The sequence below is a fragment of the Palaemon carinicauda genome, chromosome 15, assembly GCF_036898095.1.
Source record: "Palaemon carinicauda isolate YSFRI2023 chromosome 15, ASM3689809v2, whole genome shotgun sequence".
In the NCBI taxonomy this organism is placed as follows: Eukaryota; Metazoa; Arthropoda; class Malacostraca; order Decapoda; family Palaemonidae; genus Palaemon; species Palaemon carinicauda.
In genome coordinates this window covers 61,415,511-61,431,161 of record NC_090739.1, presented here as the reverse complement: position 1 = coordinate 61,431,161, position 15,651 = coordinate 61,415,511, and the positions used below count along the sequence as shown (strand labels likewise).

General features: G+C 45.0%; 2 protein-coding genes across 3 annotated transcripts in view; both read left to right on the top strand.

Annotated features, from left to right (window-relative positions):
- Positions 1 to 8,669: 8,669 nt before the first annotated feature.
- LOC137653990 (zinc finger BED domain-containing protein 5-like) overlaps positions 8,670 to 15,651 on the top strand; it is a 153,300-nt gene continuing 146,318 nt past the window's right edge. The window contains exon 1 of the mRNA XM_068387624.1: positions 8,670 to 8,739. Within this exon, the coding sequence (XP_068243725.1) occupies positions 8,670 to 8,739 (70 nt within the window). The remainder of the gene's footprint in view (positions 8,740 to 15,651) is intronic.
- LOC137654624 (zinc finger protein 665-like) overlaps positions 9,401 to 15,651 on the top strand; it is a 272,648-nt gene continuing 266,397 nt past the window's right edge. For both annotated transcript variants that reach the window (XM_068388423.1, XM_068388422.1), the window contains exon 1: positions 9,401 to 9,859. The gene's annotated coding sequence lies outside the window, so the exon portion shown is untranslated. The remainder of the gene's footprint in view (positions 9,860 to 15,651) is intronic.

Below are 15,651 nucleotides of genomic sequence, written 5' to 3'. Positions count from 1 at the left end.
ATAATTATCTCTGCTTTCATCTTGCATTTATAAAATGAAAAATTCTGTTTTATTTTACTGCACTTAGACAAACATTGATTTCATAATTACAAAATTATATTTTGTAGGAGATTTTAAGTTAGGTTGGTGTTGCATTCACGACTCAATTTTAGTGCACATCTTGCAATGCTGTTGTAATTATTGTTTCATTTGAGGTTACGTTAATGCTGTCGATGTTGCTCTCTCTCTCTCTCTCTCTCTCTCTCTCTCTCTCTCTCTCTCTCTCTCTCTCTCTCTCTCTCTCTCTCTCTCTCTCCGTTACCATTAATTATTACGATTATGATTTACGTTATATGTCTGATGTTTTTCATTAAGAGAGTATAGAATTTTGTTTGTTATATCTGCTTTTGATATTGTCATTTATAAGTTTTGAAAATATTGCCTTCGTAATATTTTGGGAGGGAGATGTAAGATGAGGCTGCTTGCAGTGCCTAAGCTCCACCCACATAAGTGACGTCATTGTCCACATCACGGGCTATCTGTATTTCCTTCCGCTGTGCACGATGTAGCAGCATCAGTTGCAATGAAGATACGAAACAACGCTGACTGTCATTTCTTGATCCTGCCTAGTTTAAGATCCAACACGAGGCGTCACATTTACTATGGGGCGGGATGTTGTAGACTGACTACTACTATTACTTGGGGCTTAAGTAGAGGGAACTGATTGCGATCGTCTTCCTGGATTATAATTATCACAAATGGCTGTGTTGTGGTTACCACTACAATTCTTACAAGAGTAAGGGACAGGACACTTATCACTTCGATGACCAGAATTAGTGCAATTGAAACATAGGCCCCTTTTTAGCAAAATGCGACGTCTGGCAGCCACGTCAGTTACTTGGCAGCATCCGTGAGGCGGGTGCCATTCGTTACAAAAGGGACAAGAATTATTCTGAACTGGTTTCGACTTCGCTCTTACACTGACGTCTACTCTCTTGTCAGGTTCAAGTTTATCTCCTCGTTGCAAGGCATCGTCCTCGAGTATTCGAGTAATGAAATCGATTGCGTCGAAGAATTCATCTAGTGTATAGTCACACTTTCTCAGATGTTCAACTACTTTCCTGTAGAGCTTCCCTTCTGACAACTTTTGATTAATGAGGCTCATGACCATACCATGGCCTATATCGTTACTACTTAGCCTCTTGATCTGCTCGATTATGATTGTTAATTCAAAACGAAACCTTTTCAGCTCTACAGGATCTAATGAGGGTACAAAGATATTAGCCAACTTTCTATGCAGAAATACGAGTGTCTGATGGACATTACCATATTGTTTGTCTAAGAGATCCAACGCTATCCTATAGTTCGCGGCGGTTACACTTAGGGATTTTACGATCCTAAGCGGATCCCTGCCTAAAGTCCCCAACAGATACGTGAATTTGGATACATCATCCAAATCTGCTCTTCAATCCACATGTATCGTGAAGAGCTCTCGATATGAAGCATATTCCCGCACTTCCCCTTCAAACGTGGGGAGAGGCAGCGGTTTTGATTTGGGGAGGGAAACATTCCCTGTCAGAGTGACTTTCACTCTATCAATTCGATTATACAGAAGAGTAGAAGCTCGCATAGCTTCTCCTAACGTGTGCCTGATTCGGGCTTCTAAACCAGGTTCTAGTTTGACAGATTGTCTCTTATACAGCTCTCTTAGCTGTCCTTCCTCCTCTCGCAATTGCGTGACCAGATTCTGGTACACGGATTCAGAGTAGGTTTCAACTAACGCACGCTGCGTTTCGACCAGTAAGTCCGCTATGAGGCCCATCGATGCCTTGATGTTTACGATCGTGGCCACCGCCATTTTGACTGACTACTCTATTTCAGGGGGGGGGGGGGTGTTTGGCAAACTAAGAAAGAACAGAATTTTGGTTACGTTACGAAGATGGGGGCACAAAAACTAGAGGCACATGGGGTCAGTCGCACATCGGGGCACTGAGGGCTTTAGTTTAGTCTCTCCCTCTTTCTCCTATTAGGACTACCCTAAAGATCATATCTTACTGATTTTCCTTTTAAGCTCTAGAAAGTACTTGCCATCCGGTTCGAAGGATCAAATGTCGTGAATTTTTCTCCGACTTATTGAAATTAATGATTCTAGGCCTGATGGAATGGGCCGATGACAAGACCTTGAAGAGGTTTGCTTTCCAAAACTATTCAGGAGTCAATAAAATATGATCAAAATTTTAAGTTTATTACAAAAATAATCATTTGATAAAGAAAAAACACACACAATAACACTTCAGGCAAATTGAAAGTTAGATCTGTCACCCTTAGGGGGTTTGCAACATGTGCTCATGAAACACAGAGTCCACGTTGGACTAAATAAGACTAAGTTTCGAAAATATAATAACAAATCTATGGTAAATCACATACCAAGGCCTACAGGCATGATTTGAGTCATAAAACTAATCCCCAATCTCAGGGATGACAATTTTACAGAGCGATAAAATTGTACATATACACACTCACAAAGGAACCGACCTGGTATCACGGTAGATAGGAGCCGGAGACGGAGAGACTAATACATAGTGGCACTTACTTGGTTGGATCTTTAGGCAGGAATGAACTAGAGGATTGTCTATTCATATCTGTTGTACATGTTATAATTATTATATGATCCTATTTCATTCTTGTGCATTATAGGATCCTATTTCATTTATGTGTATTGTGTCGTCTATACATTATGTGCATTATAGGATCCTATTTCATTTATGTGTATTGCGTCATCTATACATTGGCGCTCATTTGTGAGAATGTAAGCAAACAGTGTTTCAGTTTGGCAGCTCATTTACTCGCTGCGTATATGGTACAGTATTATTGTCTATAGACTTTAGTTAAACTTTATTATCTATTATATGCTAGCAGCAAATGGTTCATTAGCTAGCTGTGAATACTGTGAATTTACTAACTGACCCATATATGCTATTAGGTGTCAGTGTAATTTCATATTGAATTTATTTTGACTGCCGATGCAAATGCCATTTCATTTCTCATCATGCTATCTTTCATTGCAGATATTATCATTGTCATGTGATGCCTTCCAAGTGATAATAAACATTTCATGAACAAAAAGTGAATCTTATTTATGATAATATCAGTGATCTTGCTACATTACAATGCCTGCTGTACAATGCCCCATCGACAATTGCAATTATGTGACCCCCGACCTGTCTGACGCCATTGTTGCTGCCCTACTGACCGCCCATTGCATAAACCACACAGCTGCTGCTCGACCAGGTGCTGCAGCGCAACATGCACAAGTGGAAAAGGTTAAGAGGCCTACCATCACTGCCGCAGGAACCACTGAGGAATGGTCATATTTTTTAATAAGGTGGGATGAATATGTAAATGCCACAGCCATTAACGGGCAAGAAGCTGTTGTTCAGCTGCTAGAGTGTTGTGAAGATCAATTGCGTAAAGATGTAACTAGAGTTGCTGGAGGCAGCCTCCTCGCAAAACCTATTGCCGAAGTCATTGCTGCCATTCGAGCCCTAGCCGTACGTGAAGAAAATGTAATGGTGGCACGGGTCACACTCCATAATATGAGGCAAGACAGAGACGAACCCATCCGAGCATTTGGAGCCAGATTAAGGGGGCAAGCTGGTATATGTAAATTCCTCCTAGATTGCCCTTCCTGCGATAGTGAAGTGAATTATACTGAGCCAATTATTCAGGATATCCTTATCAGAGGCATTGAAGACCAGGAGATACAACTTGACCTGTTGGGTCACACAAATCAAAACATGACACTAGAAGAAGTTTTTAGATTTGTTGAAAGAAAAGAAGCCGGTAAACGCTCAGCGTCTTTATTCACGGAATCCCCAAGCACCGATGCCTCAAGTTCGTACAAAAAATTTAACCGAACCAGGATTGTGAAACATGACTTAAATAAACCTGCTTCTGATGTGAGTTGCTCTTATTGTGGTAAAACAGGGCATGGCAGAAAGGCCCCTGCAAGTCTCAGAAAATCAGAATGCCCTGCATTTGATAAAACATGCCTTTCTTGCAATAAATTACACCATTTTGCTTCAGTTTGCAGGAAGAAATCACCTCAGGCAAGTGGAATACAATCACATGCTGCAATCCAACCTGAAGATAATGCTGTGTTTAATGAACTTTGTTCTGTCACCACATATCATAACAACTCATCCATTACACTTGATCACCATCAGTATGACGCTATGTCAAAATCATGGATTAAAAGGCCCTCTGGGCCCCAACCATTCATTAACCTCAAAATATCCACTTCCTCAGAAGACTATTCCCACTTCGGCTTCAAACTTCACGCCCCACCGAAAGCAGCAGTGGCTCGAGTAATGGCAGACACAGGCTGTCAGAGTTGTCTGGCAGGTATCCATGCTCTGAATAAACTTCACATCAAGCATTCTGATCTGATTCCAGTTAATATCTCCATGAAAGCTGCCAACAGTAAAGGCATAAATATTCTAGGAGCCGTTATTCTTCGCTTTACAGGTACCAACAACAGGGGTAAATTGGTTGAAACCAGACAAATCACCTATGTCACCGACAACTCTGACAAGATTTACTTGAGCAAAGAGGGCTGCATCGCCCTAGGTATAATCTCTTCCACCTTCCCCTGCATTGGCGAAGCGACACAGGAAACATCATCGACTAATATTCAGACAGAGGAATGCTCGTGCCCCCAGAGACAACTCCCCCCACCACCACCCCAAAAGTTACCATTCGCTGCAACGGAGGCTAATAGAGAGAAGTTGCAGAAGTTCCTCCTAGAGCACTACGCATCCAGCACTTTTAATACATGTGAACACCAAAAGCTACCCATGATGTCAGGACCCCCGTTAAAATTAATGATTGATCCACATGCTGAACCAGTAGCGGTACATACCCCTATACCCGTTCCCCTTCACTGGCAGGATGAGGTAAAACAAGGACTGGACCAGGATGTGAACCTAGGAGTCCTCGAACAGGTGCCCATAGGCGAGCCTGTCACATGGATGAGCCGTATGGTAGTTTGCGCCAAGAAGAATGGTAAACCACGTCGCACAGTAGATCTGCAAGCCCTCAACCTCCATGCCACTCGCGAAACACACCACACACCATCCCCTTTCCATCAAGCTCGTGCAGTGCCAGCAGGTAAACGTAAAACCGTCTTAGATGCCTGGAATGGATACCACAGCGTACCGCTACGGCCCGAAGACCGTCACCTAACCACATTCATCACACCATGGGGCCGCTACAGGTATTGCACGGCCCCACAAGGATACATAGCTTCTGGTGACGGCTATTCCAGACGATACGACGAACTGGTCGGTCATATCCCGAACAAAACCAAGTGCATCGATGACACGTTGCTCTGGGCAGACAACATAGAGGAGAGTTTCTTCCAGACAGTACAATGGTTAGATATTTGTGGTCATAATGGTATCATTTTAAATCCTGACAAGTTCGTTTTTTCAGCTAACACTGTCCAGTTTGCGGGGTTTGAAATCACACCAGATTGCGTCCGGCCATGTGAGAAATATTTGTCTGCAATACGCGATTTCCCCACACCAAAAAACATAACCGACGTGCGCTCCTGGTTTGGCCTCATCAATCAAGTCTCTTATGCCTTCTCTATGACCAAACGCATGACCCCGTTTCGTAACTTTTTGCGCCCTGGCAACCCTTTCTGTTGGGACAGACACATGGACACCCTTTTTGAGGAATCTAAAGATCACATAATCGACGAAATCAAGAGGGGCGTTCAGATCTACGATAAAGAAAAATCAACATGCCTTGCTACCGACTGGTCCAAATCAGGCATTGGGTTCTGGCTCACCCAAAAACACTGCCTGTGCACACCAACCCGGCCATTTTGCTGCAAATCGGGCTGGAAAACCACCTTAATTGGGAGTAGATTCACACACCCAGCAGAGTCTCGTTATGCACCCATTGAAGGAGAGGCCTTGGCTGTAGTGGAAGCCCTTAACAAAACCAGATTCTTCGTCCTTGGATGCCCTAGCTTGTTCATCGCAGTGGACCACAAGCCCCTACTTAAAATCTTTGGTGATCGATCTTTTGAAGACATCTCCAACGCTCGCCTTCGAAACTTAAAAGAAAAGACACTACGATACCGCTTCGAAATGGTCCATGTTCCTGGCACAAAACACAAAGCAGCCGACACGCTCTCACGACATCCCACAGGCAATGGTCCTCCAATGAAACTACGTTTGCAGGACGACATCGCATCCATGCACTCCTGCAGTGATGAAATAAAGGATGATATCGACTCTGCCCTGCAGTGTGCACACGTTACATCCCTGCAAACCCTTGGCTCAGTGACGTGGGACAAAGTTCAAACTGCAACTAACAGCTGCCCGGACTTTCAACATCTGATCTCACTGATTGAAAATGGCATCCCCGAGGCTAAGAATGACGTACCACCGCATCTCCACGAATACCATAAGTTCCGCCACGAATTGTATACTGTAGACGGTGTAGTCATCTACAAAGACAGAATTGTGATCCCCCCCACCCTTCGTAAACAAGTACTCCAAGCCCTTCATGCGGCTCACCAGGGAATCACCTCGATGACAGCACGAGCAGATTCGTCTGTATTTTGGCCCGGCATCTCTAAAGATCTCCAAGACACACGTATGAACTGTTATCACTGTAACCGCATTGCACCTTCCCAACCCGCCCTTCCCCCACATCCACAAAACCCTCCTGCCTATCCATTTCAGCATATTTGTGCCGATTTTTTCCACTACAAAGGACAACAGTACCTCGTTGTAGTGGACAGGTATTCAAATTGGCCTGTCATCGAACGCGCAGCAGATGGTGCCACTGGGCTTATCAACAGTCTACGGAGGATATTCGCGACATATGGAATCGCTGATGAGCTTTCTTCTGATGGTGGCCCAGAGTTCTCTGCAAAAATCACTCAAGATTTCCTTCAGGCTTGGGGGGTCGACCATCGTCTTTCCTCAACCTATTTTCCCCATTCTAATTGTAGGGCAGAGGTTGGCGTTAAAATAGCGAAAAGACTCCTCACCGACAACACTGGGCCCACAGGAGACCTGAACATCGACGCCTTTCAGCGCGCCGTCCTTCAATACCGGAATACCCCTGACAAAGAAACCAAAGTTTCTCCAGCTATGTGTATCTTCGGAAGGCCCATTAAGGATTTCATCCCCATCTTGCCAGGAAAATACAACCCCCATCCCACTTGGAGAAGCACCCTCGCACAACGCGAGGAAGCACTCCGGAATCGCCATATGAGAATGGCCGAGTACTGGACCGAGCACACTAAGCGGCCCCCGCCATTGAGAGTTGGCGACAACGTCCGCATCCAAAACCAGACAGGCCCGAACCCATTAAAATGGGACAAAACAGGCGTTGTGTCCGAAGTGCGTCAATTTGATCAGTACATTGTCAGGGTCGATGGCTCTGGAAGGGCTACTCTTCGCAACAGACAATTTCTGAGGAAATACATCCCTGCTATTCCAAGACGACCACGATTAACCATTGGATACCCAATTCCCCAGCACGAGAAATCACGTCAACGCCCATCATCGCCACCAGAACCTGATACAGAACCGCACTCTACTGATCGACTGGAAGTGCCACACCCTGCGCCTACATCTCCCACAGATGCCACACCACCCCTATCACCACGTCCTCAATCTCCCATAACACCTGTTCACCACCCACAGGCACCTGACGCAGCACTACATGATGCACACCCTGATGCCTCTCCTAATAATTTCTTTCAAGCTCCCCCAAGTGCCCTTCCGGATCGTCCTCAGAGGCTGCGCAAGAAGCCTGCCTACTTGACTGACTATGATTGTAATACGTATTGATTCGTTTTTGCAGACCAATACTTTTCCACCCTTTATTTATCTTTATGATATTATATTTTTCATTCAGCTATGCTCCATAGCCACATAGCTAATATGCTTTTATAAAGTAGTTTTCATATATTGCTCCAACATGTTCAGTTTTGTTTTTGAGTTTTCTTATTAGTACCCCAAAAAAAAACTTGGGAGGAGATAGAGGATTGTCTATTCATATCTGTTGTACATGTTATAATTATTATATGATCCTATTTCATTCTTGTGCATTATAGGATCCTATTTCATTTATGTGTATTGTGTCGTCTATACATTATGTGCATTATAGGATCCTATTTCATTTATGTGTATTGCGTCATCTATACATTGGCGCTCATTTGTGAGAATGTAAGCAAACAGTGTTTCAGTTTGGCAGCTCATTTACTCGCTGCGTATATGATACAGTATTATTGTCTATAGACTTTAGTTAAACTTTATTATCTATTATATGCTAGCAGCAAATGGTTCATTAGCTAGCTGTGAATACTGTGAATTTACTAACTGACCCATATATGCTATTAGGTGTCAGTGTAATTTCATATTGAATTTATTTTGACTGCCGATGCAAATGCCATTTCATTTCTCATCATGCTATCTTTCATTGCAGATATTATCATTGTCATGTGATGCCTTCCAAGTGATAATAAACATTTCATGAACAAAAAGTGAATCTTATTTATGAACGAGCATTGTTCAGGACAGCTCCGAGGAAAACTACTGTCTCCCGCGCTGACTAAAGTGTCCTTATGAGATGCGCGGGAACTCTTACATTATTTATTCAATATGGGGTTTGATAGTTTCTTTATCGACCACAAGACAGAGAAACAGTTAAAGTCTTACGTCAGATCAAAGGGTAAACTTAATACTTCGGCTGAAGGCCATAATTTGCCAGAATCCAACAAACTAGAGAGTCCTTGGCTCTAAACATATACATCGATATTTTTGCCTTGGTAAAACAATACAATATAATTTTCGTAATTTGTAAATAATAAAAACTTTGTTTCTCTGACACCCGCTCCTTCCCACCAGGTGGTTGAAATTTACGCCACAATACCGTCACGTGTTGGACAGCACTCATTCGTAGAAACGCCCGCAAGATCTTCCAGTCTTACCCTAATTCAACGCAACGTTTGTGGAGTTAAATGGCGGGGATTTTGAATGATCAGTTCAAAACTCCCGACACTACTGAACATATTTTTTAACTGTAATGAGTTAAGGAAATTTAGAAACAGTAACATAAAAATAGGAAATTTAGAGACATAAACTAAAGAGGTTATTTGGGTATATTAGAAAAGGCCATTGAAGTTAGAAGTAAAAGTATGCAATCTGTGAAGCTGTCTGTGTAGGAGGTAAACTAATAATAATGAATTTCTGTAGATTGCAGCACTTTTATGTAGCTAATATGCTTCTTCTAGTAGTATGCCCACAATCAAATGTTGTGGAGAGAGCAACGAGGAACCTTGTTAGTCAGTGTTGCTTGCTTAGATTGTCCAGCCAGTAATATGAGAATTTATCCCTAGATTTGTGAATTTTGCATGTCTGATGGGGGTATTCTGTACAAATTTCTTTGAAGAAGAAAGATAGATGAGTAAACCTTCATATTATTACATTTAGTTTATTTGTAATTGCATGAATTATAGTGAGTAATTTCTGTATAAGCGAAACCTACATGATGGAAAAAAAAATATTTGTGGAAATGGAGATTTTTTAGTTATTTTATGGATTTTTCATCATGATTTTGGGGGATATTTAGACTAACCCCCAGGCCCAGCTAGCAAGTTAGCAACACTGCTTGAAGTAGAGAACGCTCGCGAATAGTGGCACGAGAATTACGTTGTTCCTCAAAATAAGCCATTTCTTTTAGAGGAGGAGCCAACACCATTGTGAAATTGTGTAATATATAAACTCAACTTGGTGTAACTGGAGTTATTTGTAAAAGAAAAAGTCAACGGAGCATTGTGAATCGGAATAAGGTAAGACAACTTTAATTCGTCTCTGGTAGAGAGAGAGAGAGAGCAATGAGGAACCTGGAACTTCAATTTACTCCCAAATTGTAAAAGTCCTGCATCTCTTCTCTTCTTATACTGTATTTTGGAGTTTCTTTAAATGCTGTGAATGCAAAAAAAATGCTATGTTCAGCTGGGGATAGGGGTTATATATATATAAAGAAAAAAAAACTGTAAAGTTTTATTGTATTACAGATTCTCATTCTGAACAGAAAATATATGTTTTCAGGTAGTAAATAACGTGATTTGAACAAATTTGGGTAAAGTTTTACTGTATTACAGATTCTGATTTCGAAGAGAAAATATATGTTTTCCTGTAGTAAATGACGTGATTTGACCGAATTTGACCTTCATTTCAACCACAAACAAACAAACAAAACAACCAATTCGACTAACTTTAAGTAACTGAACTGATTGCTGTTATTACGGATGGAATGAAGGTGAAAACCGGTTAAATCACATTATTTTCTATAAGAAAACATATATTTTCTCTTAAATGTTTAAATATAATGTCTATTGTTATATATATTGTGTTCAAATGTTTAATATAATGACTTGTTCAATTTCCGTGTCACTTCACTCGCGTATGTACTGCGAACGATAACATTAGCAAGTTACCAATGATACATAGCGTTACCAACGTTACGGTGGCATTCCTAACGTTAGCAATGCTACGGTAATATTACCATATGTATTTTAAAGAATTTTTCCATATACCCTTTACACAATATATAAAAAGGGGTACAGAACCTAACAAACCCACCTAACCTAACCTAGAAGTTTCCAGGTTACAAACCTCACGTATGTACTTATAACGATAACATTAGCAAAGTTACCAATGATACACAGCGTTACCAACGTTACGGTGGCATTGCTAACGTTAGCATTGCTACGGTAATATTATCATGTGTATTTTAAAGAATTTTTCTATATACCCTTTACACAATATATAAAAAGGGTACAGAACCTAATAAACCCACCTAACCTACCCTAGAAGTTCCCAGGTCACAAACCCAATATAATGCCTTTTGTTATATATGTTAAAATGTTTAAAGTGAAGTGACACGGAATTCGAACTAGTACTTATGACTAGTTCAAATTCCGTGTCACTTCACTCACGTTACGATAACATTAGCCACACTATATATAATGGTTCTTGTTCCGCCACTGGATCGCTAACGGTCGCAGGAAAATAAAACATCAAGCTCGTTTGTACTGGCAAGCGGTAATGTTTAGAAGCGCACGGTAACATTAGCAATGTTACTCTAACATGCAATGTTACGGTAACATTAGCAACATTATATATAATGGTTCTTGAACCTAACAAGATCTAAAAACATTAAAATCAAAGAAATGAATGTCTTACCTTTATGACCCGGACGATGAAACTTGCTGGTCACAGGGGGGTTGAGACTGACGTCTTAACTCCTGTGACTGGGATTACATTGTGTGATTTAAGGAAATTACCAACATTGGATGACGTATAAAAAAAATCACCATGAAATTTAGCAAATGCTTTTAGGAATGGAATACTGCAGCCGCTACAAGTTTCTATAACTTCCTCCATCGCAAAATACGAAAAAAAAAAATCTGACTTGAAATAATGAACACCTGACTAAAACAAAGTTGTTCCGTAACCGAAATATAAACCACGCTATTTACAGAGGGTTACCTTTTAGCGCAGCTGAAATGGCGAGCCATTAGAATTTAACGAGAGTGTATTACCCCCGCGCTAGTTAGCCGGGGGGGGGTAGGGGAGTGGTAGCTAGCTACCCCTTCCCCCCCTCACACACAGATAAATGCTCACTTTCACTTTTGGCTCGGACTGTGACAGACGTCTCTGTCTTGGTCCTCTCTTGGCAGCCATTGTTTGTTTTGTCTTTACTTAATCGCTTACTTTTCATTTACTCAATATATATGTAAACATGTTTTCATGTTTGTATATATATTTGAGTATAGAAATAAGTAAGTTTCCTTTTCAGAGTTGTGTGTGTAGTGTACGATATCTACGTGGAGTCCTCGGCAGTTAGGCCTCCACGGCGTAATTTTATGGGTGGCGATTGAGTTTGACTTATGTCTTTCTCTCTCTCTATCTTGAAGTCGTTCACCCTTTTTACTACGTGTTACTACGCCCTTGTAGCTTTCTTTCCGTGTGGGGGGGTTGCTACCCCGTACGTTTGTCTCAATTAGTTATGAATCTAATTGTAGTTGTTTTTTGTTTTTCAGCTTGTAGAACGATTCCTTTCGGGGTTTTCGTTCTTTCTTTAGTGTTCATTCATTTTTAAATTACATAATTACATAGTTACATAATTATAATTGTTATAATTCTGTTTTGGTTACAGCTCTCCTTCCGTGAGTGTAAGTGGTTGTGAGGGCACGTGCCTGTTGTGTAATTCTTGTTTCCTTTCCCTCGGGATTCCTCTTCGGAGCCTTCCCGGGGAATGAATGTGTACTAATATTATTTGTTTTATTTTTTTACAGTTACCGATCTAGTTCGTTTCTGTAATATGGCAACGGTGTGAGCTGTCTTGTTAAGTCCTGGGGATTCGGCTGTTGCTGCCTCCCCCCTTGTATTTTCGTCAGGGGCGTGTCTCCTTCTACTGGAAGTACTCCCGTGACGACGGACAGCTCTCCAGTTCATTTTAGAACTCTCAGGAGGCTTGCCACCTTGGGCGGGTAACTTTCCTTCCGAGGGAAGTTTTTCCTGTCCAGGCTTGAGTTTTTCCCCTTTTGGGGGGTTCTTCTCTTGCCTTTTTTTCGTGCGACTATGCTCTATGCTCTTGGTGCTGAGCGGTCACACCTGCAGTTTCGCTCAAGGGGCTGGGCAACTGCAGGAGCTCCTCTTCGGAGGATTGCTCCTTTTAGGTCATTGGCTGACCAGTCTCTTCTACGAAGTGTTTCTCTTTCGTTCGCGAGAGAGTACACTCATAGAGACTCCTCTTCGGAGGTTTCTTCTGTTGCTGTTGCTGTTGGCCTCCCTCGCCGTAAGGCCCACCGTCCGCCTCGTCGTAAGGGCCTCTCATCTCCCTATAAGGGTGCTTGAGGCGCCTTTTTGAATCTCCGTTTGCAGCCTACAACTCCTTTTTCTCGATCTTCCGCCTTGGTGCAGATGGACAGCAGTCTGATCTCGTCTTCCGACGGGCAACGGTCTTCCCGACGGACAGCGGTCTTCCGACGGACATCAGTCTCCCGGCGGACAACGATCCCTTCGGGGCAAAGAGTTGCCTCCCACGGGGGTTCTTCCCTTGCGTGTCAGGGTTTTCCTGCGCGCCCTTCTGCTGTGTTCTCTCCTGCTCCTGCTCAGTGTTAGCGCACAGGCGCTCTTCTGCTCATCAGCGCTCTCCTGTTCGTCAGCGCTTTCATGATGATCATCCCTGCTGTTCCTGTTGGCTCCTGTTACGCGCTCTGTGCGCCCACGTTCGCCCTCGCGATCTAGAACTTCGGTTCAGGTCGGGGTCAAGGACTCTTCTTCTATGCGCAGGCTTCCACGCGTAGCCTTCTGCTCGTCAGCGATCATCAGCTCGTCAGTGATCACCTGTCTCTCGGTGATCTCCGGATCGCCCGCGTGTGTTACAGCCGGCACGCCAACGTTCTCCAACACTTCTGAAGGAACATGGTTCGCCAGCTACTAGCTCACCTGCGCATGCTGATCGCCATCGCGCGACCCTCAACTGCGGATGCTGATCGCCATCGCGAGACCCTCAACTGCGGATGCTGATCGCCATCGCGTGACCCTCAACTGCGGATGCTGATCGCCATCGCGCGACCCTCAACTGCGGATGCTGATCGCCATCGCGCGACCCTCAACTGCGGATGCTGATCGCCATCGCGCGACCCTCAACTGCGGATGCTGATCGCCATCGCGCGACCGCACACCTGCGGATGCTGATCGCCATTGCGCGACCGCACACCTGCGGATGCTGATCGCCATCGCGCGACCCTGCGCATGCTGATCACCATCGCGCTATCGTCTACCCTGCGGATGCTGCTCGCCATCGCGCGACCCTCAACTGCGGATGCTGCTCGCCATCGCGCGACCCTCAACTGCGGATGCTGCTCGCCATCGCGCAATCGCCCACCTCCAGATGCTGCTCGCCATCGCGCGACCGCCCACCTGCGCATGCTGATCGCCATCGCGCGACCCTGGCATGCTGATCACCATCGCGCGACCCTGCGCATACTGATCACCATCGCGCCACCCTGCGCATGCTGTTCACCATCGCGCGATCGCCCTCCTGCACATGCTGCTCGCGATCGCTCGCCAACGCACGATCGCTCACCTGCGCATGCTGCTCAACCATCGTGTCGGCATTACACAACGCTCCATCGCCAACCTGCGCGTTAGCGCTCACCAGCTCACCACCGATCGCTTGTTGATCCATATCGCCAGCGGTCTTCCTCGCCCACGCGGCAGCGCGTTTCCTCGCCATCGCGCTAATGCTTGCGTTCGCCGCCTCGGACTCGCGCTCATCCACCTGGCCACCCTCACGACCGCTTGCCTGCGCGCCCGCGCGACCGCTCGCCCGCGCGACCGCTTGCCTGTGCGCCCGCGCGACCATTCGCCTGCGCGCCCACACGCCCACGTGCCTGCAAGTCTACGCTCATGCGCGGCCGCGCCCATGCTCTCCAATGTTCGCCCACGCGCGAACCAACGGTTTTCCATCGCGCGGACGGATGGTGTTCCGTCGCGCGAACCTACAGTGTTTCTTCGCACAAACGTCGGCTTATTTCTTGCAGTATCCATTGCTCGTCTATGGGTTATCGCTCGCCGACCACCAGCTCTCGCCCTTCCTACCACGCTCGCCCTCCTTCTGCGCTCCTTCGCTCACCTTCGTCTGCGTTACCGCGCATGGGCGCTTCCACGTTCGCCCACGCGAAAATCTTTGAATTACCGTCGCGCGAGCTCCAGGGCGATTGCGACCACGATTCCCAATGGGGTTTTCGCAGCATGGCCAGCCTGGCGAGTTCTTCTGGAGCGTATTTTCCAGAACACGGCCTCAACCCGTAAACGCAGAGCATGGCACTTGCAAGAATAGGAGAAACTTAAGGGAGATCTCAGCAACACTCCTCTTTCCTGAACCTGGGTTAGCCCTTCCCCGTCATTCCCTGGAAGGATTTTTGGCGGAGGGACTTTCCGTTCGAGATTTCTCCATCGGACAAGGGGTGACTGCTTACCCCTTCCTCTGGGAGCTTACCAGGTTCTTTCCCTCCTCGGTTACGGCCCGAGGTTTGGTTCAAGGAAGCTACAGGAAGATCATGGGTACTTTCCTCCTCTCGAGCTCAGGCACCTTGGCCTTTCGTCGTTAAGTATCTAACTTGCGGACAAGCTCGATGTTGTACCATGTGGACGCGCTGACTGAGGGCTTCCTTCGGGTGTCTCATCTGTGGAGGTCAACGACCTCAGACACCCTTCCATCCTTGAGAAGAGTTTGTTGGTGCCCAAGGACAGAGACTTAGACAGCGGCTGTGCGGAGGAGATCGACTTCCGTTTTCACTCCTCCAAGGCGCTTTCTTCCAGACTCTGCAGGGCTCCAGCGCCCTTTTCTTTCAACCACGTCGGCCTAAGTTATCGGCTACGACAACTGGGACGAGGTGTCCAATTGCAGTTTCCTCCTGTCAGGAACAGATGGCACGGGAGACTCCCCTGGGGGGGCATAGTCCTAAAAGGAGTTCACGAACTCTAGGATTGCAGGTTTTTCGCTGGGAGGATGCTTAAGGTTACTCATCCGAATGACAGCTTCCCAATGCCCATTCCCGCA